The sequence below is a fragment of the Taeniopygia guttata genome, chromosome Z (assembly GCF_048771995.1).
Source record: "Taeniopygia guttata chromosome Z, bTaeGut7.mat, whole genome shotgun sequence".
NCBI lineage: Eukaryota > Metazoa > Chordata > Aves > Passeriformes > Estrildidae > Taeniopygia > Taeniopygia guttata.
The window spans coordinates 10,952,664-10,975,962 of NC_133063.1; the positions used below are offsets into that span (position 1 = coordinate 10,952,664).

General features: G+C 34.8%; 1 protein-coding gene across 2 annotated transcripts in view; it reads left to right on the forward strand.

The window, feature by feature from the left end:
* Positions 1 to 21,072, forward strand: part of SPTLC1 (serine palmitoyltransferase long chain base subunit 1) — a 34,821-nt gene extending 13,749 nt beyond the window's left edge. Inside the window, exons 4-15 of one of the 2 annotated variants that reach the window (XM_002189705.7) lie at positions 1,342 to 1,435; positions 1,891 to 1,963; positions 6,230 to 6,362; positions 8,040 to 8,169; positions 9,986 to 10,075; positions 10,762 to 10,869; positions 12,219 to 12,314; positions 12,594 to 12,690; positions 14,174 to 14,228; positions 15,795 to 15,912; positions 16,760 to 16,833; positions 17,324 to 21,072. In XM_002189705.7, the coding sequence (XP_002189741.2) occupies positions 1,342 to 1,435; positions 1,891 to 1,963; positions 6,230 to 6,362; positions 8,040 to 8,169; positions 9,986 to 10,075; positions 10,762 to 10,869; positions 12,219 to 12,314; positions 12,594 to 12,690; positions 14,174 to 14,228; positions 15,795 to 15,912; positions 16,760 to 16,833; positions 17,324 to 17,417 (1,162 nt within the window). In that variant the 3' untranslated portion in view covers positions 17,418 to 21,072. The remainder of the gene's footprint in view (positions 1 to 1,341; positions 1,436 to 1,890; positions 1,964 to 6,229; positions 6,363 to 8,039; positions 8,170 to 9,985; positions 10,076 to 10,761; positions 10,870 to 12,218; positions 12,315 to 12,593; positions 12,691 to 14,173; positions 14,229 to 15,794; positions 15,913 to 16,759; positions 16,834 to 17,323) is intronic. The other variant, XM_072921829.1, reaches the window with a different exon arrangement.
* Positions 21,073 to 23,299: the final 2,227 nt, after the last annotated feature.

Below are 23,299 nucleotides of genomic sequence, written 5' to 3' on the forward strand. Positions count from 1 at the left end.
GAAGATGCACTGCAGTAATGGAGGACAGCTCCTTTGTGGGGACAGATTCAACCTTTAAAAGATGCTCATGCACTGTGTTAGTAGAAAGCTTTACAAAATTGTTAAGTAAACTTTTGCAATTGTTTAGTTGAAGCAACATGTGCTGAAATTTCTCAAGTGAATAGATACAATACAAGATCATTGAGGTTTTTTTAAGTGAAGTTCAGGCAGTTTAGAGTTTTTCTTTACTTGCAGTGAATAGCTTGGACTTAAAAGTTATTTGCTTTGAATGCCAAATGTACCCATTGAAATATTGTCAGCCACCAGATTTGGAACAGCTGTATACAGGCATTTTTGACGTCTGGGCAGCCCTGTTTCATTTTGATGAAGAAAATTGTCCAGTGCTAGTTTTACACATGGAAATTACTGTGGAAATTATTGTGTCTGAGGAATACTGTAGAATCTCTTCTCTAATATTTGGCAGCAGATACAGAAATAGGGTTTTGTATTTGGCTTAATTTTGAGACTTAACACTCCAAGTGATTAATGGAAATTTTTGAACTTACTGTATCGATATATATAATTGTCAAAACAGGTTTGCTTATAAAACACGGTATACAGATATGATGCTTGTATTTTTAAAGGGATAATATTTTACCTATTCCAGTTTTTTGTCGGTTGTTTTTTGTTTACCTGTATCACAATTTTTAAGGGCAAAAAATTTTTGCCCTTTGCTTCATGTATATTATACTCTTGTTCATTTGCTAGTAGTATGTGTGTTCAGATTTTCTCTGTTTCCTGATTATATAAATTACTCAAAACAGTACAGATTAAACTGAGTTGAAAACTTGAGATGATAACTAATACAATATTTTCATCCACTTACAGCCACTACCTGTATTTCAATAGCCATATCAGTAGACGATAGGTATTCTGGGGTTGCTTTATGACAAAAACATTGATTTGGAATTAATTTTTCATTTGGAAGTAAGAGCAATGAGGTATCCTTTTCATTTTTAGTACTTCTTGAAAATACATATCACTTTGCTTTTAAAAGAGAAGTTTTACATGTCTCTTCCGGGATCATCTTTCTATGAATTAAGTTTTCAACAAGAAATCATTAAATATCTCATGAAGCTAGTTGCAGTTTCTTTATTAAATTATAGGAATATAGGTTTTGTTGAGTATATTTGTGACTTGAGATTGAATTTAAGTACTGATTGGCAACTGCAAGAAGTAGTAGAAAGAAGGAATCTTGAAAAACTTGTGTGCCTTCTATTGTTGCAAAACAGAACTCCTGTATTAATTGCTTATGAAAATGACAACTCTTCATTCATAACAATGTCTACAATTGTTTTTCAGTCCTCCTACCCATATAATCACTGTTAATGGAAAGGAATGCATAAACTTTGCGTCATTTAACTTCCTTGGACTTTTGAATAATGAAAAAGTTAAGGTGAGTTCTTCCAGTTATTCTATTTGTGTGATTATTCCTCTTACTTTGTATGTTATGTTGGGATAAAGAATACAGAAAGCATGAACTTCATCAATAACCTATACTGTGAAAGCAGAAAGTAAGATTATAAGTCTCGTAATGTTGTGCTGGTCAGGTTTGTATTTTTACTGAAGTTTAATCTGGTGTATTTACTGCACATCTAGTTGATACTCAAGTTGGATTAGTATTTAATGTCCTTAAATATTAGAATAAATTGAGTGATGCTTAAACAGTTGTCTAAAGTAGTTTCGAGGTGAAATTAGTTATATAATTCAGTACATTATTATACTTTCTATGAAGCAGGTCATCTTTCACGATACAAAAAGTCATATGTGTACATTGGTGTAAAATTATCAGTGTGAAGTGTATAGGAGAGCTAACGCAGAAATATTTCACGTAATTCTTTCCTATTAAAGAGTGCAGCCCAGTCTTCTCTGAAGAAATACGGTGTTGGCACTTGTGGGCCCAGAGGATTCTATGGTACTTTTGGTGAGTAACTTCCTTTGATCTGCCTTTAAAGATGTTTAGACTAGTTTGGTAAGCCAGCCAAAATAGTCCAATATATAAGCAAAACGTTGTTTGTATTGCTCTGAAGAACAGTTATCTTCTAATGCACATTTTACTGTAGTTGTTGAGGATTAGTAGCATTTATTCTTTCTGGCTTTGTTTCTTTTTATTTTATCTCATTTCTTACTCTTTCTAATGCTGGTCTTTGAAAAGAATTGCAAAGTTTATTATCTGTTGTATTTCTGGTAACTGTAGTAGAAAGAGAAAATAAACATATTAGATTTCAATAATTCGCGGTGACTGAAGTGTAAATGTAAATTAAACATTCTACGGGCACCACGAGGGGGCAGTCTGATTTCTGTGATAGCTGATGGAACTACTGATGCTGTAGCCAGAATGAAGTCTTCCACTACTGATAACTTTAATGTTGTAATTGAGAGATCTTATTACCTGGGCAGGTGTTACTAAGGTAAGGGTTTGGTTTTTTTCATTCTTTTTAAGAAGTAGTAAGTACTTAAATATTGGGTTCTGGACATAGTTCTTCACAGGCATTTATATTTTGAAATATTCAATGGAAGCCAAAGAGTTATACATGAATAGCTGCATAGTTACAGGCTAAAACCATCAACTCATTTTGTGAACTTTCCAGTATCTCCCCAGAGATGATGGAATTCAGAGAGGATCTGTACTCAAATTATTTCATAGAGTTAGCTTCCTGTAGCCTTGACTTGAATTTGAGACAACCGTGAGCTTTTCTTGGTTAATCAAGCTAGTTCCATAAGTGATCCTTTAGTTGCTATACCTAATTTGATTTGATATGTCTATCTATCAGAACAAGTTTGAATCTTGATATCAATCTTAGAAATTGTTCATTAGCTTAGAACCACAATTTGTTTCTAATTAATTTACTGGTGGCCCACTGATTAGTACAGAGGGAGTTTATAGGAAACTAGATTCCCTCCGTGATCACAGTTCAGCAGTGGTCTGTTGGAATTCATATAGGCTTTTCCCTTCCCTTCAAAACAGTGAAGTGCTCAAAAAACCTGTGGAATAATAATAAGATTTTGAATCCAAGCTGATTTTAAATTTTGTGAAGTCTTTCACTTGTTTTGCTTCTAGCAATTATTGGAAAAAGACAGAATCTTTGGGTTGTTTCCTGCCCTCTTTGAAGGGCTATTCCTAAGATGTAAACTATAGCTTTTGCTATTCATTGTCTCCTGAAGTTTTTCTATAAGGCATGTAATCTGTGGCATTGGTACTTGACAGCAGTAGAGAAGAAGTGATATTATACTCACGCATTTGAGGTATCATCTTCTACACATAAAATAATGGAGACTTCATTTTAAATGGTAGGCAGACTTCTGCTCTACTTGTTCAATCTGAAATTGCCTTCCTGTTTTCACCTGACTTTGAAGATTTGAGTGTGGAGGGATTATGAGTCTATGAGAAGAAACACTTTTTGCATCATTGTGTGCCTTAAACATTTCACACAATTTTTCATGTACTGGAACTTTGATAAATGGATCATGTTCTGTGCAAACTATACACAGTTTCCTCTTACATTCCTATGTGGAATTTAACTGATGGTTGTTGATTATTACTGCTTAGATTTATCCCCTCTTAGGAGCTGATATTTCATATCAATATTAGAGATCTCTATTTGAAATGTAGATACTGTGTTATAATTTATTTTGAATGGAGATTTGGTTCTTTGTATCTATGCCACTTTGAAGATAATGAATAGATTTAGTGAGTCAAGGCATTTTTTATTTTGTTCTGTATCCCTGAAATATGTATCTGTGCCTTTATCCTATAATGAGCATGAAATATTTGTATACTTACATATACCTGAATATTTGTGGGTATTTTCCCCATAATTCTCATTTCTTCGGTTTTTGACTTCCATGCGAGCATATACTAGGCATTAAACAGGCATTTCATACCAGTTTTTAACAATATTAGCTTTATTAACATTTCATAATTGCATAGAAAACTGTTCCAGTGTTGTCTCCCTCTGTGCAAATGTACTTCAGGCGGTGTTTGCAGTTTCATTTAAGCTCAGCTATTCCAAGTGGAGTAACCAAGCTAAAAGCAAATAATTGCAATAAAAGGAGAGTCAGATAGTATTTGGATTTTATCACAATGAAACCTTAATATTGTCTTAGCCCTTTTCAACCTCATGGTTAAACAAAGCATTCATACTCCTATGTAATATATGCCAAGTGTATGTCATTTGGAACTTACATGTTCTTGCCCTTGGCAAAATTTACTTAGGCTTACAAAACTTTTTTCCATAGCACAAACCTGAATATGTTTGTTAGCTGCCCTTCCTGACACTACTTGTTTTGCCCACTGTTTTTTACCTAGACCTTGCTTAGTGTAATGGTGGTTGTTCCTTAGTAAGGCTCAGTGAGAAGGAGGCAGTTTGTGATTATGAGCAGTGATGGTTTTGTCATGCTTTTCAGTTAAATTGTGTAAGTGGTCACTCAAAACATTTTTCTTCATTAGGTATCAATAGCTGATCACTCAAAAATAGTAGTTCAGTTCTTATTTCCCCTAATTTTTTATTCTCTACTGATGAGGCTTCAAAAAGAAATATTTTGGACTAAATGTTGTTTATATTGCATATTTTAAATGCTATGTGGCCAGTCTGTTTTTTAGAATTTTGTTACTGCTGATCTTTGTTGGGCTTTTTGTTCAGTAAATCAAAGTTCATCCCACCTTTTTGGAAGCCTGGTTGAGGATTCTTTATTGATTCTGAAGTCCATGTAGCAGTGACATAAGAAAAAGACACAAATATTCTGGAAATAGACTATTTGCAATCTCAGTCGTAAATAGTTGAGAATTCCAGTCAGTATCCTCCCTTCTGAAGTCTTTGGAGAGGAAGGGCTATTCTAGATATCCCTGAACATTTGGTGTATCTAGTGCAGGTGGATTAAAATAATAGGGTGCAAATAAAGTTCCAAATAATGAATGATTAACTGTTTTCATTTAAAAGTAGTGGGAAAACCATTTTCTTTCTGATCTATTTTTTAATGCCCAGGTAAACATCAGGAAAGGATTGTTGAGGATTTATATTTTGTGTGCTATGGATAGAATTGCTCTTTTCTGTGACTGGGGGCTGTTGTTTGAATAAATACCCTTTGCTTTTATTAATATGTCAGATGGCTATGTCCTTTTGGGGAAAGATTATGCTAGCTATGTTTAGTATGGCAAAGTTGGGGTTTATATGATATCCTTCCTTTCTGCACCCTTTCTGTTGGTGTCTGATCAGAAAGAGCAGCACTGCCATAACCATGCCCCACAGACTACTGGAAAAAACTTTACATATAACTGATGTTGCTTTATTTGATTTTAGTGTCAGTGAACTTCCAGTAATTGCATAAAGTTACCACTTGGCCACTGGTAGTCTTTCAAATCACACAGTAATGATCTCTGCTTGTTTCCAGTTGACAAAAGGCATAATTATCTGTCTATTGCTAGCAGAAGCAGATAGTGGCAAGAGTGTTAGACAATCAAAATAACATTTTGTCTGATAGAGGTTACTTTGCTTAGGCAGAATACTTAATATTGTGGATACCTTTCTGCAGCAACAATCCACTCACCATGTGGTATTACAATTTTTAGTATATTGACTTTTGACATGGGTCACTCTGAACAAATAGATTTGGGAAATGCTGTATGTTTGATTAGGTCAATATATCTTAAGGGTGAATAATCTCTGGCTCGGAGGTGTGACCTTCTCAATGGGCTAGAGTGTGTTCAGGAGATCATTTATGACTTGTCTGACAAGAGCAGTGTTCTGATATAATGATAGCTATGCTTGCGTAGGGGAAGCATCAGTTTGGAAGGACTGATTATCTGCCAACAGGACCACATTAATTGCTGTAAATTATATAATTTGTTTTCTGACTGTGGTAACTGTGCTCACCAGTTGCAGTCCAAGAGTGCTGCATCATTTTTGGTCTAATCACAAGTAGGTTTTAACAACTTTGGTGTAAGAACATTAGAGAATCATGTTGCATAAATATTTTCAGATCTGTTAAAAATTGTGATTAATCACAAGTTATTTGTCAGTTTAAGTGAAGCTAGATTGGTTGAAACTGGGTTTTGGGAAGTTACTTGTTTTAATATTATTCTTCCAAGTAAACGTTCTGTTTGCTTCAATTAGATGATTTCTATAAGTAATGATAGATTTTTTGGATATAAAAACAAGCTATCTGTATTTTTGATTTTTCTCTCAAATAGATGTGCACTTAGAATTAGAAGAACGTCTAGCAAAATTTATGAGGACAGAGGAAGCTATTATATACTCATATGGATTTGCAACAATTGCCAGTGCTATCCCTGCATATTCAAAGAGAGGGGACATTGTGTTTGTGTAAGTATTGTTTTCTAATTGCTTTCTTCTTATTTTTAATGATTTTTAAACATATTGTTGAACATTTTGAAATATTGCTGGTTTTGATCAAGCAGTACATTTTGTAGTACAAAGTTCAAATATTTTTTCTGTGCCAAATATTACAAATCAGTTATTGTTTTCATTGTGAAAGCTCAGATGTGGGCACTCAGCTGCAAAAAAAAGCAAAATAACTTGTGCATTCAAATACTAACGTAATTCTAATAATTAATTTTCTTCTTAAATTATACAGTTATACTTTCTTTTCTCCTGTCTACTGCTGGCTTTTCACCTTTCTTCCAGGAGAGTTGTTCCCCTCATGTCTATTTGCAACAGAATAGTTTGTTAAATATTGGTATATCTTAAAATTACAGAATAATAGCTGTGCAGAAGCAAATAAATGATTTGGCAGGCCTAGTATCTGGTACCTAAGAATAGCCAGTCATGATTTGTCTAGGGAAGATTCAATAGCTAGGAGAAGCAATGTAACAAAGCTCAATTTACTGTGCCAAAGAAGAGGGTTTGGACTTAGTAAGAATTGATGGATTTTGTCTTCTGATTCATTCAGTACCTTAGATCTTTAATATACTCAGTGTTTCTATGACATGCAAATGGTTAACTTGAAAATTTTATGAAAAATATGAAGAAAGACCTGTTTCAAATATAATACCTACTAATTTCTATCAATGCTTTTGACTTTTAGACAGGGATTTTCCCTATACATTTTCCCTTGGGAGTAGGGAATGAGTGTCAATGTGGGGCTCAGCTGCCTGCTGTAGTTACAACACAATGGTACTTTTGTATTTGTCTGCCAAAATCTCTCTTTGGTGCTTTCTTTTCTAAGTGCAAGGCTTGCTGCCTATTTGACCTCTTTACAGAAGTTCTTTCATAATTCAATCATGTTTTTTGATTGTCTTTCATTGTCTTCTGGATCAGGGTTTTTGAGACAAATGCCCAGGATTGTGCACACAACTACTCAAGGATGCCAGTGTACCCTAGATTTAGTGTTATCATACTGTTTCAGCTTCTCATTAACAAAATATCTAACTGTATTTGAAAGCACTTGAAATTACTGCATTTAGCATATGCAGGTTTGGTTTAGTTGCCACTTACACAAGATTAATTGACCTTAGCAGCTGTGAAATTGCACACCCCAGCATTGTCGGAAATTTGAAAATTTAAAAATGGGGACTAGTTCCTTGGATGTGGAGATATTATTTCTCAAAGGATATTAAAATGGAAGTTTTTTAGTATTTGGAGAACTACAGTTAATGTTGCAGGCACATCTTTGCACTTCTTTTCTAAGACCCAGAGCAAAGAAGCGAGAGGTTTCTCGGATGATTACTATGGTATTCTACCTAGTCCATGGAATGCTGTGCTGAAACTGCTGTCTGATGAGTGATGATAAGTGTAGGTTTAAAAAAAAAAAAAAAAAGAAACATACTAGCTTGCTTTTAGTGTCTGTAATTCATAAAAAATTGAGAAGCTTTGAAATGAGTTTTCAAAATGTCAATAAAATATACAGTGCTTTAAAACATCTGGTTATTTCTACACCTGAGTACAAATATCTGCTCAAAAAAAGACAAGGCCTAATAGCCAGCTTTCTTTGAATAACTGCACCATGTTTAACAAACTTAGAAGAGTTTGCTATATTTACAGAGATGAAGCTGCCTGCTTTGCTATTCAGAAGGGATTACAAGCATCTCGTAGTAACATCAGGTTATTTAAGCATAATGATATGGCTGACCTTGAACGACTGTTGAAAGAACAAGAGACCGAAGATCAAAAGGTACCATTCCTTTGAAGAAATATTTGTACTCTTTTGTACCACCTCCCCCACATTTTTTTACTGAGTCGTGTAATTGAATGGATGCAGTGCTTAAAGGCAGCTAGTTGGTTTTTGTAAGTCTCTATTTAGCAGTTAATGTTGCTTATTTAATTAAGATTTTTTTTTTAAGTATTTATTTAGTTGCATTTGTCTTCTTAACCCTTAGAACTGAGCTCACAGACATTAGTAGCAGGGAATATCTTTACAGGCAGATGACTGACATGAGATAATGTTTTTCTTTTCTTTAAAAACTATTAAAGAGCTTTTTTTTTTTAGTATCTGAGAAATTTATGTAACTGTATTTACCTAATACATCATACAAGTTTACTATCCCTTTGAATGCCACACTATAAAATCAGCACAAAAATGCCTAGTCCTTTATAGAATCAATAGGGTTGATTTTTTCTCAGTCTTCCCCTATTGTGCATTCAACTCTTAAGATGTTCTCTCTTGTGAAAAATTTGAGTTAGTTTGATGGCTTGCTTCTCATTCTGATAGTAATGCAAAAGAATGTCCAAAAGCAGTTACTGAGATCAGGATAGGAAAGTGCAGATTAACTTCATTAAATGAGTTTTAAAAGAATTAACTGAGTAGCTATCATGACTATATGGCTTGTTTGCAGAATGCTGGCAAGTTACAGACAATTGAAAGTGTGATAAGACCTAGAAAAAGTAAAGTAGATAAACTGTCAATCAGCTTAACATCAGTGTAAATCAGTAACGGATCTGATTAATAGCAGATTTATAGATAACATACTAGTTAATGTACCTTCATGGAAAATACATTTTGTCAGATAATCTTTACATGAGTTTTTAGATGTGGTTTTCAGACTAATTTGTGTAACACATTTGGTTTGTTAGAGCAGAGTGCTTTGAGTTAGCTCCATGGTTAAAGTTTCTTACTGTAATTAGCTGAATGTGAACATATAATTGGTGGGCATGAGCTTAATACAGACCATGTGTGTATAACTAAGACATACTGACTAGAAAAGGGTAGGTCATATCTTTAGAGTTGGTAAAGCCTGAAGAGTTTACTGTGACTAGTTTGGTACCTACCACATAGAAAATTAAATAGATGTTTCTGAATCTTTTTACAAGAACTTAAAAATGAAAGAAGTGTGACCAAATATCCTTGATCCAACAATATCAATAAGGTTCAAAGGAAATAACAGAGGAATGGCATTTTAAAACAGCAAAACTGAAATTATACCAGTTGAAATTTAGCAGAAACAAGTAAAAGATATTTTAATGGTCTGTATTGTATCCAGAGATCAGACAAGGACTTTGTAACATGAGTGTTATGAATACTTTTGCATTGTGTTTTACAAAGGCACTATTTGTAAGAGGTTTGTGCTGCATTGTGAATCCTGGCGCTCAAAACACTTGTTGAAAAGTCTTCTAAATGCTGAGAATAATGATGAGTATAATAGACATCAAGATTTGTAGTATTTGTTCTGTAGTTACATTGGTTGAATTTTATTCATAAAGTTCAAATGGATTGGTTATGATTTGTTGCAAAACAAGGCCTCTTAAATCATGTGTAGAAGTCAAATGCTTTGAAATTTTTACACAATAAATAAAATAAAAGACAAAAGTAGACCAGTGAGTAATTTCAACTTTTGTTACAGATGAAAAATACTAGGTTTAAACTTAAGTAACAGCTTGTTTGAAAAAGTGGCCATTCACTTCAGAAAAATCTTCCCTATAAAAAAAAAAATATTGAGCTTTGCTTGTTCAGTAGCAATTAATATAGACTAAAACCATATCTTTCCCTGAAGAATCCTCGCAAGGCCCGTGTAACTCGAAGGTTTATTGTAGTGGAAGGATTGTATATGAACAGAGGAGACATTTGTCCTCTTCCAGAGTTGGTAAGTGGTTTTAGTTTGCCTTTTGAATTGCATATGAAAGCATGTGGCTAATGAAATAATAGTGTTGCCCACATAGAAAAGTTCCCTGCTTTCTCACATGTTCATGGAATGGTGATTCCAAACCTTAGCCTTGTTTGGAAACTTCTGATAAGGATTCTGAAGCTATTGAGACTTAAAAATAATGTCTGGCTGTGGTCTTAATTTTTATCCTGTAAAATACAGTGTATTTTCGGCTACACTGTATGATACTTGATAGTTAAAATAGGTTATGTCTAAAAAAAAAAAAGAAAAAAAGTTTCAAAGAAACCTTCCTAGAAATTTCAGAAATAGTAACTCCAAGGAAAATATTTGCTATTCAGCATAAAATAGCTTTTTATGCAGGCTCTATTCTTGTAGATGATGGAAGAAATAGTGTTAAAATGCATTGTCTTGAACATACCTGAGAATCTGTTAAAAAAAAAGAGGTTTTTTAATATATGAACATTTATAACATTTGTTTTAGTATTACATGGTGGAGAAATTTTGAAGGCTTTTAGAATGTCATAATGACAGAACAGAACTCTAGAACTGACTTTTATGCAGTATTCAGTATTCAGAATGCTGTCCTTGTCTTTCTTTACCTTATCTCCCCCATGCATTTTGTCACCAAATTCTGACTTGTGTTTATGAAATTTTCTTTGTTTTAGATAAAATTGAAGTATAAATACAAAGTTAGAATATTTTTGGAGGAGAGCCTTTCCTTTGGAGTCCTTGGACAACACGGAAGAGGAATTACTGAGCACTTTGGAATAAATGTATGTACTTTTTTGTTGTGATGAGAGATTTGTACAGAAGCAAGTTGTGCAATTGTTTCCTAATACCTGTGCTATTAACAAATAGTTTTGCAGTGTACAGTAAACATTTAAATACAGGTGTTTTAAAAAAATAGATATATTTAGATAATAGTATTTTTTAGCAGTCCTTATCTTTACTGACAAAGATAACAAAAGAACTTTTACAATGAATAATTCTATCCTTTTTTGGACACTCCATGAGATAACGGATACTGTCTTTTCCAGCTACTTACACTTAAAAGAGTCACTCTGGCACAGAAATATTTGAGGTCTTGCAGTAAATAAGAAAAATCTTTGCAGTACATAGCCATCCTATTTTGCTCTTTTGCCTTTTACTCCAGCGGGGAAAAATAAGATAAAACTTCTGATGGTTCTTTCAAAGGTGTTAATTGTAGTACTTTACCAGCAGATTCAGCCAAACTATTTTTCCACAGGTCTACTTTTCACAGTGTTTACACAGCTGAGGAGTACTTTGGAAATCCAAAATTATATTCTTGCAGCTGCTTACCACCAGTCTCCTGGGCTGAGGGGAAGGAAGAAGTGCTTTTTGTTTGCCAGTGTTCCAGTGTGGAGCATCTTTCACTTCATTCTCACTGTGTCTGTATTCAGCTTGGAAGTGAAAAAACACATTCAGAAAACTCATTCTGTCTTCCCCTTTGTCCTGTCGTTTTCACTTAATAGCAAAAATGGAAAAGAGAAGCTTAATTTAGAAAAGGAAACAGTGTTACTGTGATACATGCCAACTGCTATCTGATTAGCTGATAGCAGTTAATTAGCTATGTTAAATCCTTTCCAATTAATTGACTTTTATGTTAAATTAATTTACAGACAAAATCTTTTGAAGCCTGGCTAAAGAAAATATTTGCAACTAACAAGAGAAATAACACAACTGGGCCTCTAATGTTCTATTTTAATTAAATTTATGCTTAATTTTTATCACATTCTATCTCCTAATGACTACAGTGGGGCTACTTATACTCTTAAAGGACACTGCCACCCTGACTGTATTGTGGAATTGTCACCAGCATCTAAATAATTTGCTTTATCTCTCTGTGTTCTTCACATTGCAATGCTTGGAAGAGAGAGATCATATACAATTTATTTACGGGTCCATAAATCTCAATTTCTCAAATGTCCTTTCTGTGTTGATTAAAATGATTATTTCAGTTGTACTTTCATTTTATTATGTCATGGTTTGGTGGATCTTCTCTAGTAGTCGTGGTAATATGAAACCAGATGTATCTTTAATAGATTTACAGTCTTGATGCAATCAGAAGCATATTTTAATAATTTGTTAATTTAACTGACAGATTGATGATATAGACCTTATTAGTGCAAACATGGAAAATTCACTGGCTTCTATTGGTGGATTTTGCTGTGGAAGATCTTTTATTATTGACCATCAGGTAAGACAGATCTCTTTATAAATAGTCTGGCACTATTAGTTACTTATATGTGAGAGTTAATTATTAATATCCATTTGCTAGTATGATATAGGTGATTATGCTGTATTTATATTATGTGCTGTCTGGTTCCTGTAAAATATTGTAGCTAAGTTGGAGACCTACTTTTAAATCCTTACATGTACCTGTAGGTGTGGAGGAAAGATTTTTAATATGTACATGAATTAATCTTTTAAAAATTGTCTACATTATTGTAATTTTTTTTTTCCTTTTCTCTCATAGCGATTATCTGGTCAAGGCTATTGCTTTTCTGCCTCCCTACCTCCTTTGTTAGCTGCTGCTGCTATTGAGGCTCTGAATATTATGGAGGATAATCCAGGTACTTAACTCAGGACAGTGTTATCCTTCAGTCTTTCTTCACCCCAAACTAATAACTTGTACCTCTCTCTACTTTGATTTCTCAACTTTTTACTCTGATGTCCTCTTATTTTTTTGCTAATAAATTTTACATGCGTGTTTTTTGTCATGGTTTTTCCCAGTCTGCTTTTCTTCTTCAGTATTTCCATCCCTTTCTATCTTCCAGCTGAAAAGAAACAAGTTATTTGAGGCTAAGAGGGACACAGATGGTTTTTGAAAAGCAAATCAGAAATGTTTATTTTGCTGTTTAGGTCAGTGATATGCTTCTTTGCCGTTTCCTTAAAATCATATTCCTTCAGCACAAATGAAGGAATAGAAAGTTAAATAGAAGCAAATGGTAATATATTTCCTCAGGACAGAGCAACCCTCTCCCTTCCACTTGCACTATATAATTAGGGTTTTTTATCTTGTCTAGTTAAGCATTCAGACAAGAGCCTGAAGCATTCAGAGCATTCAGGAATGATCAGGGTGCAAACTGCCTTTGATTTGCAGGACCAGATGCAGGGCATTTCTATAAAGTTAGCAGGCAGAAGATTCTGCTAGAAGTCAATTAGAAAATCTCTTAAAGATCATGTAATTCCAACACCCTTGCCGTTGGCAGGGACACCTCGACCAGGAGCTCTAGCCAACCCAGCCTTAAAAAATCTTTTTGCTGGCTGGGAATTGATGCCAGACCACAGCACTGCTAAATCCCAGCCACTGGAACACCTGGGAAAGAAGTTTTTTGGTTTTTGTTTTCATTTCTTTTTTTAAGGAATTGGAGAGAGGCAAGTGAGGACAAAATTGGCCAAATTGTGAAACTGTGTAAATTTGGTTTTAACCTTCGTTTCCATCAACAGATTGGAAGACATCTGCAGAGATAAAGTATTTAATTTTTGACAAATAAATAAAAATGACTGGGTAACCCATGCCCAGTTGTCTGAAGTGAAATAGAATCAAGAAAAATATAAGAGTAAGTTAAAGGATTGTTATGTGTAGTGTAGGGTTAGCCTTCACCAAGGAAAAGAGCCACAGTTTGCAAATCCAGGAGTCAGTTTTCTCTTTAAGAATCTGCAGTGAGCTGGGAAAAGGCTCAACAAGCAGTGTCTGCATGGCAATATATATTTATGGATTTTTATAAATTGAACTTGCCATTTCAGTCCCATTACAAAGTGTTTCTGTCATCTCTTCCATATGGTCATGAACAGCAGCAGCTCCATATGCAGCTGGAGTAATGAGATAAAGGGAAGTAGTGCATTTGTCAGGACTTAAAAGCTTGCCATTTCCTGGCAGAAATAGGAATTGGGACTATTAAGAAGGGTAGTAAAGAGACTTATTAATTCAATGGATATACATACCTTAGTTTGATTCCAAATACTGTATTTGAAAACTTAGAGAAAGGTAAAGTAGAAACAGGAAATCTAAGCCTTTATTCTGTTGTTTCGTTTTGGTTTTTTTGTGTATAGATATTTTTCAGACTCTGCGGGCTAAATGTGAACGGATTCACAAAGCTTTACAAGGGTAAGTGTGCGGTTTGGGGCTTTTTGGCTTTTATTTGGCTGTGCCTTTATAATGTGAACTTTAAAGAATCTCTTTTTTCCTAAATCTGTCTCTGGTTTTACAGATGCTTAGACTGGGATATGTGCACTCAATTGTGTATGTATTAAAGGAGAATTTTTTTTTTCCAGCTGTTTCTGTTACCCTACTAGAGTGCCAAGTTTTTAAAATTCTTTACAGGTTTTGAAATGAGATTATACATTAAGGCTATTGAGGCTATTCTTACGCATTAAAATCTTAGGAGAATGTGATAGCTTATATCACACAAAGTATTGATAAGCATTTTGAAAATAAAAATAAATAAATAAAAGCATTTGGAATGATGCTTAACAGATACTCTTTCAGACAACTCAATGCACAATCACCTTGAATACAATATTGTCCCTACATTTTTGAATTGAATGTTAAATATAATAAGTTACCTGCTGTTCTTGAGGCACAAAGAAAATTGCTAGAATTTATCTGAAAAGTAAGGTTTAAAATTTTTAAAATACTATTCTGTTTTAAAAGATAGGTATACTGACTAACTGCTTTTTTATCTGTCAGGTTTTGATACTAAAAATATTGAGAAATTGCTGTGATATTCAACAACCATTTAATATGCAGTAACTGTGCACTTTTATTTTACAATTCTTTTTCCTTAACAATTTTGTGTTGCATATTACAGAAATTAATAACCTTTTAAAAACATGCATATGTTTTTCTAATGCATGATTGATTATACTAGTTTCTTTGGAATTATACTACCATCAAATGAGCCTGATCGTCTTAAAATGTATATTAGGCTAGCTTATCTATATCCAGAAATCAAAATTACGCCTCATGATTGATATGTGTTTATGTGACCTGTTAATTTTGGGGACCAGAGTTCTTGCTTGGATATTGAATACAAATTTTTGGATGGGAATAACTGGATCCTAAATGTGTGTGATTTGTCAGGACAATGACAATCAAATGTCAGTCATGCAATCAACTTCTAGGAACCTAGTTAACAACTGTTCCTATATACAGATGTAGGAGCAATTATATAACTAAGTTTAGAGGACTGTCTGACTAAGTGACAGATGGTGCTGTAAAGAGTTTCTACAGGAAATAATTTAAAATCATAAAACTTGACAAAACTTGCAAAATCCCCCAGCAAAACGTTTGTTTTTCTTATCCCTTAAGTGATAAAAAGATGATTTTACCTAGCTAGCTGGGTTATTATCAGCAAATTGCATGCCTAACAGACATTTCTCTTACATCTTCATAAGGATTCTTTAAGAATTTCTGAATTATTAATCCTTTTAGCAAAATTATGAGTAACTATTGTTATAAAACTTACTGAAACTCCTTAGAAAACATTTGCTTGGTAACTTTATTATCTTTACATAATGCAAACTGAAATGCACATATATTTTGTCTGCATTAGTATCAGTAAAGTGAAACATCCAGCTTTTCTCACCGCCTAGAAAGGAGAAACACTTACTATCTAGAATTTCAACATGTCTTCAAATAGGATGTATATCAAAGGCTTTTTATTTGTTTTAGGATTTCTGGTTTAAAAGTAGTGGGAGAATCTTTTTCTCCAGCATTGCACTTACAGTTGGAGGAAAGCTGTGGATCTCGAGAAAATGATGTGAAGTTACTCAAAAGAGTTGTGGATTATGTAAGTGTACCCATAGTAATTAAAATATATCATTGTCTTTGTATGTTAATAATGAAGGAAGGGTAGGGAGGCTTGTTGGGTAACTTGTTGAAATATCTTGCAGGAATGCTGCAAGAAACTTAGTTTCTGTGCTGATTATATGGCTCTATTCAAGATCACGTTCCAACCATTTCTTGATGTGTATAGTTAGGTCTGTAGCTCTGGGTTAAAAAATATATATTAGACTATTTACTTCAGGAAATAGTTATTTCCTGTTATCTATTTTAATGCTCAAATCTGCATATAAAGCTGTTGCTTAGACAGCTTTTATGTTAATAAGGAGAGTGTTCTGGAGGTGCATTTTAACCATTTAAGGTTAACTTTTGCTTCTTTGAGTCCGTGAATTTGCTTTTTTTTCTGTGTGAACAATCTCATATTCTATATATAGTATTCTTCTCTTCTTCAATACACATTCATTCTTTTTTGTCCCACATGAAGAAGTGAGGGTGGATATATCTTTATATGTCAGGTGGCAGGTAAACAATAGTAGTCACACTACGAAAAGAAAATCTGAAGTCAATTTCTTTGAAAATATACTTAAATATTATTTAATTGCCTGAAAAATCTGGTACGGTTGCCTGATTACATGGAGGTGAAAACTGAAGGCGCTGCACCCTAAAGTGTCTTATGTGTTAAAGCTGTATTGAAATTAAGAGATGATTTTGCACATCCTTCATTACCTCCATTTGGGAAACACCTTGCATTTTATCTTGACACCAGATTAATAGAAGTTAGTTATATTTGGTAATCAAAAGGATATGCCATCAGAAATTCCCAGGCTGACTTGCTGTATTTTCTTTATTTGTAGTGCATGAATAGTGGTATTGCGTTAACACAGGCTCGCTATCTGGAGAAAGAAGAAAAATGTCTTCCTCCACCCAGGTTAGCAGAAAGTTAATGTGTTCCTTGATTTTATTTGGCTGTGACCATCTCTTTTCCATACAACAATGGAGTTCTATTCAGTAGACTGGATTGCATAGTTATTGGAAAAATGGGAGAGTCTCCAGTTTTGAGGTGTATTTTCAGTGATTGTTACAGGTTGCTAGTACTGAATGAAATAACTGTATCAAAACTACCTGTATCTTGGCATGTAGCCTGTTAGCAGGTGTATTTCCATGAGGAAAATTACTCTTACTGAGTAGGTAAAAAAAGATAACAGATTTCTGCAGTGTATATGGTGGGGTAGCAGAGAGGGGACAAAAAGTAGTGTGATCACATCTGTTTAGTCACGTGTCTTGTTTCTGGCTGAATTTGAATTCATAATAATTTCCCTATAGATAGTGATCTTAATGTGTTGAAATTAGTAAAAACAATTCTCAGCGGAAGGCTAGGAGTAAAGTTTACTCTGTGTGTTTTGGTTTTCTTTTTCTAGTATTCGAGTGGTGATAACAGTGGAACAAACAGAACAAGAACTGGACAAAGCTGCATCACTTCTTAAGGAAGCTGCACAGTCTGTGTTGAATTAGACTGCTGTTTCTGGATTCCTCTTTCCCCACATTATCAGGATAAGTGTTTTACACTGTATAGTGACTTCCAGATTCTTCTACTGATGGCATTGAAAGCTGACTACCAAAATTGTATTAGAGTGATACAAATGCAGTGAGGGGAAGAATACTCAATTTTGGAGTTGGTGAATGACACAGTGTTGCTCCAATTCACACTCAGCCAAATTTGCATTACTTAAAATGGCGTATCACTATGGAATTCATGACTCTTTCATAAGTTAGTATAAAAAGTTTTAAATTTATTTCCTCAAACCCCTAAAAATTCTCAAAAATGTGTATAAACATTCAGCTTCACCCCAAACCATGTAAAATGTGTTGAATTTTCTCAGAATGTGGGAACTTCAAATAAATTTCAAAGAATTATCCTTCTTTACCTTCCAAATGAAAATACACCATTCTTAATATTACCAAAAGGACAACACATTAAGATAGAATTTTGTGCTATATTATGTCATATATTATTGAATTATAGGAAAGAGGACCTTCAATTCTTTTTGCTTATATATCTTTCTCTAACCATTTTTGGCGGCCAGGTTTTAAGAAAGCCTGGCCAGACAGTAAATTCATATCAAATACTATTTAATTTTTGTATTCCATGTGTAATTATAGGCATATTTGATATTACGGGTGAGGTTTTCATACTATTATCTTTAAAATACCTAAATTCAAACCTCTGAATTGTGAAACTGAGGTTATTCCAGTATAGTATGTATGTTCAGATAAGGGAGCTTTGTACCAGTCTTGAAGATGAGTAATAGGCAACATGGAAAATGAAACAAGGTTTTGAAACAGCAGCTAAATACTATCTTAGTCAAACTAGTTTTAAGCACAAAAATGATACATGCTTAGTTTTATCTAAAAACATCTATACCTTAGAAGGGAAGATGCACAGATAGCTACTGAGAGTTTAGATGGTACATACACTACTGAAACACAAGTCAATCTGTGCACGTAAAATTCACAAATAACATGAAAGTAATGTTTGGAGTTTGTGCTGTCAGGATTTTAGGTAAGCACAGATGGACGTTACATACATGGACACTTTACTTCAATCAGGAAACTGGTAAGGAGCTACGTATTTTTTATAAAAAAAAATATACAGCTTTTTATTTCACAATTTTGCTTTAGAAACGCCTGTCTGAAATTTTTGTATTCTGCCTAATATGTGTTGAGTTGTTTTGTACTCATGTGCCTTTTTGGTTGCTACTACAAGGATTACAGGACTATTTTTGAGAAACATCATTGTTAAATAAAAAGTTAATCATGTTTGATTCAGATTTTTACCTACACAATTGGATTTTGTAGCATGGTCGACCATATATTGTTAAATATTCTGCATTAGGTAAGCATAGCCTGTTCTGCCTCCAGTTTAGAGAGACTGTTTCTACGCTGCCTTTCAAAACTTTTCATCTGTGTACCTTCAGGTAGAACACCTAAAGTTGTGTTGGGGCACTTCTGTGGTTGTTGCTTGACATTTGAAATAGTCAAATCGTTATCTTTGCCATGTAGTAAAACCTTCATCCCAGTGTGAAAGGGAATCCCTATTTCAATGTCATTTATGTTTTCTCTGTTGACTGTGAGTAAAAGCCAGTGAGAAGTCAACATTTTAGAAGAGAAAAAAATGTGCAGAATGAGATTGGTTCCCATGTTACAGACTGGAACTGAAGTGCAGGATAGTCATCTTGAAGACCCTCAGAGACTGCGAGAAATGGAAATTAAATGTTATGGCTCTACTCTGAGCTTTTGAGCCATTTTTGGCTGGATAATTGAAACCTGCAAATTCGAATGAAGTCAAGCCTTTGATGTCTAAATTTGGAAAAAATGAGGTACTTTGATTCCAGTGCAGTACATTAAATGGTTTTGGAGTTAAGATAAGCCTGGGAAGGTAAGCAAATAACCATTGGCATTGAAATCATAGGTTACAGAATCTGTATTTAATTCTCTCATTTTATTTTTGGTTGTCTGCAAATGGGGTGGAATTTATGTTGTGCTTAGAGAGCTAGCAATAATTTTTGGATACATGGATTGTGTTGTTATTTTTGTTCTTGGTTTGTTGAGTATTTTTGCGTTTAAATAAAGTGATGACATCTAAGGTAGAAGCAGAATGAAATTTCTAGCAATTTCAAATCTGTGACTAAGTAGTTCTGATGAAATAAAAGTTCAAAAATGTTGCTAAGAGATGTGATAATTTGATTCATTTGACAACCATGTACCCACCATTAAAACATTGGTAAAACTGCCTTTGTCCTTTTTTATTGTTTACCAGTGTATAGGGAAGAAGCATTTAGATCACAGTAAAGTGAATACCTTGCTTGATAGCAGCTGAAGTGCTCTTGTAATGTATGTTTTACTGACAGGTTACATGCATGGTCTCTGTAAGAAATTAAAATACCTATGAAATGTAATTGGTGGAGAGGGATATCCCTAATCAGTTTAAGCATATCTGGCTCCTCTTCATTTTGACTTTTTTGATAACTGTCTCTGTCATGGTAAGCAGATGAAGAAATGGGTGGCTCTGGGGAAAAATGTTGATTGGGGTGAGGGAGACAGCAGGTGATTCCGATTAAACTTCTGACATTTGAAAAATCAGAAGCCTGGTAAGGTGCTTAACTGCCCAGTGCTCTTGGCTAATAAATATATTAACGAATTTGTGTTAGTTGCTTTGTAGTTACATTTGGATTAATTGGTATTTTTTCATCCATTTCTTCAGATGTGGGCATGAGATTGGAGTTCAGTGTAAACCTATTAAGTAGGATACTGTGAGATGAATCAAGCACAAGGACCTTATCCCAAACTTCAAAGTATCTTTTGAAAATAAATTTTGTTTCAATTAATTTATTTATTTCACTTTGCCACATAGTTGGAACAGAGTTTCAGCTAAGTGGATAATAAATCCAGTATTTTAAATAGTGAAGAAAAATAATTTTTGTTAATTTTTTAAGGTGACTATTAATATCTGATAGTTGAGAAAGAGGGTGTCTTAACTGTAAAAGATTGGTCATTTATTGAAATTGTCTTGATGAAACCAATTTTTTACAATGTGTGAGGACTGGGATGGACTGGAAAGAATTTATACTTTCAAAATATTTTATCGTGAAGAAACATGTCTACATGATATCTATATTTGTATTTTACACAAGGATTTATTTTCCTTGAATATTTAAAATAATTGCTAATTTGTAGTTTCATGGTTTTTATAGGAAGAGCTACAGATACCTTTTCTGTTTATTATAGTAATTATTTTTGAATAGGAGGTGAAATGCATAAGGAGGATATTAAGAAAGAAAGAGACTCATGGCTGAATAACTTTGATTTTATTTTTTTTTCGCTTTTGAAATATGAACCCAGTCAATGCACAGAATGGCGTACTGTCTCCTTTCTGTCACTCCATCTGGAGTTTATTATTTTATACATGGTTGTGGAGTGTTGGCATTCACTGATCTATGAAGTTGCTACCACAAAAGTGTCTTGCATCTTAAGATGACTAGAGAAGTCCACATGTAAATGTACAGAGCTGTAAATGCTGCTTAAACAGAGGAAATATTTACAACTAACACAAAGCATTTGTACATTAAACTGTTTCAGTGTCCAAATAAAAGGAAATGTCTGGATAACATTTTTTCTAGTGTTTTTTTGTTCTTTGGCAGTTTTCATGGTAATAAGGTAACGGGCTTACTCTGTCTTGCTGTTGATAGATTCTCCAAATTTTGGTTTCCTGTCCATTGTGTAGTAGGTAATTGCAAAATATGTGTAATAGAAGTCACAGAAGCTACTAAATCTGCTGAAGAGTACCTATCAGGGAAGGACAGTTTCTACATGTCCAATTTCTAATACTTTGGTAGCACACTTGCTGAAAATCGCTATTGGAAGCTAGACACTGGACCAGATACAGTCTTGTTGTGACTCAAAATAGAATTTATGTACCAACAAACTTGAGTTCAGATGACCTAACCCCCAACTTTGAGACACTGCTACAGAATAAAGTACTGCAGTTTTGCCTACTGTATTTTATGGATAAGATTCCTCTATTTTCCTATGCTATTAGAGGTGTTACCACTTAACTCAGTATGCTGTTTGTATAATGGAGTTGTATTTTCCAGCAGAGAATTCTGATCTGGCAAAAACCAGTAAGTATTGGAGTCAAAGGACATGCTTAAGTAGAACTGGAAATCCATAATCCACTGTTTAACTTATATTTTATGTAGGCAAAAAATAAGTGATTGTCTCACTCTAATCAGCATTTGTCAGACTGTGCTCCCTTTCTGGTATCCACAATTCAAGGAGGACCAGGACGGATTGGAGAAGGTCCAAAGGAAGACCATAAATATGACCAAAGAGCTGGAGAACATGCCTTGTGAAGAAAGAAAAACTAGAGGGCAATTTTCCAGTTCTTGCACAGTGTCTACAAAGATGGCAGAAGCTCTTGTCACAAAAAGCCAGAATGAATGGAAGGGCAGTGGAATCATAAACTGGGTTGGGTTGAAAGGGACCTTGAAGATCATTTTAGTACCAACTGCCATGAGCAGGGGTGCCTTCCACTAAACCAGGTTGCTCCAGCCCCCATCCATCCTGGCCTTGAACAGTGCCAGGGATCCCGCAGATTACGTGGGCTGTATAATAGAATAGAATCATTGAGGCTGGAAAAGGACCTCTGAGATAAATATATCCTTTGACCAAACACCACCACGTCAGCTAGACCATGGCATTACGAGCCTCATCCACTCATTTCTTGAATGCCTCCAGGGATGGTGACTCCACCCTGTCTCTGAGCAGTTTGTTCCAATGTTTGGCAACCTTTTTCATGAAGAAATTCTTGCTGATACCCAACCTGAACCTCCCTGGCGTAGCTCTTCACCAGCTTGGCAAGTTAATGAGCAAAGAAAGATGCTTTTCTTCTTGTCTGACAGATGGACCCCACCAACCCCCAGTGGACCTGGTTTCTCAAGGTGAGTCACATGGAACCTGATATATACAAGCTGCATGGGGAAGGGTTTCATCTTGATATAACTTTTTATGGTGAGGAGAACGGTCAATCACTGGAAAATCACCTCCTCATGGATTAGGGGAGATTTTCAAGATGTGGGTGGATGGGATGCTGGATAATTTCATCTGGGCTTCCTTTCTCACAAAAGGTTGGACCAGCTGATCTTTTGAGGCCCGTTCCAGTTTGGCCTGTTCTGGGGTTCTGTAGGTCTCTGACTGTAATTCTGATTCTGATTCCTGTTCTGTGACACTCGGAACAGGAGGTGGAAATACTTTTTCACACTTGGTCTAATTACAATCGAATTTTGGTAGGAGCAAGCCCTCTTGGGGAAGAACCTTTTCTTAATATCCAGCCTAAACCTCCCCTGATACAATTTCAGGTCATTCCCTCAGGTGTTGTCACTGGTCACTACAGAGAAGAGATCAGTGCATTCCCCTGCTCTTCCAATAAGTCTCCCCTCAGTCTCCTCCAGGCTGAACAGACCAAGGGACCTCAGCTGCTCTTTTCATGGCTTCTTCTTGAGACTTCACCTTCTCCATTACCCTCCTGTGGACACTCTCTAATAGCTTTGTATTCTTTTTATACTGCGACACCCAAAACTGGAGCACTCAACGTGAGGATGAGCACAGCAGAGCAGGACAGTCTTGCCCAGCTGGTGATGCCGTGCCTGATGCCTCACAGGACATGGCTGGCCCTCCTTGCTGCCTGGCTGCAAGTTGACTTACATTCAGCTTGGCCTCAACAAGGACCCCTTGGTGCTGTTCTGTGACACTCCTTTTCAGCATCCTGTTCTCCAGTTTGTACATCCAGGGTTGACCTTTCCCTGGAGCAGAATCCAGGACCTTTCTTGTTAAAATGC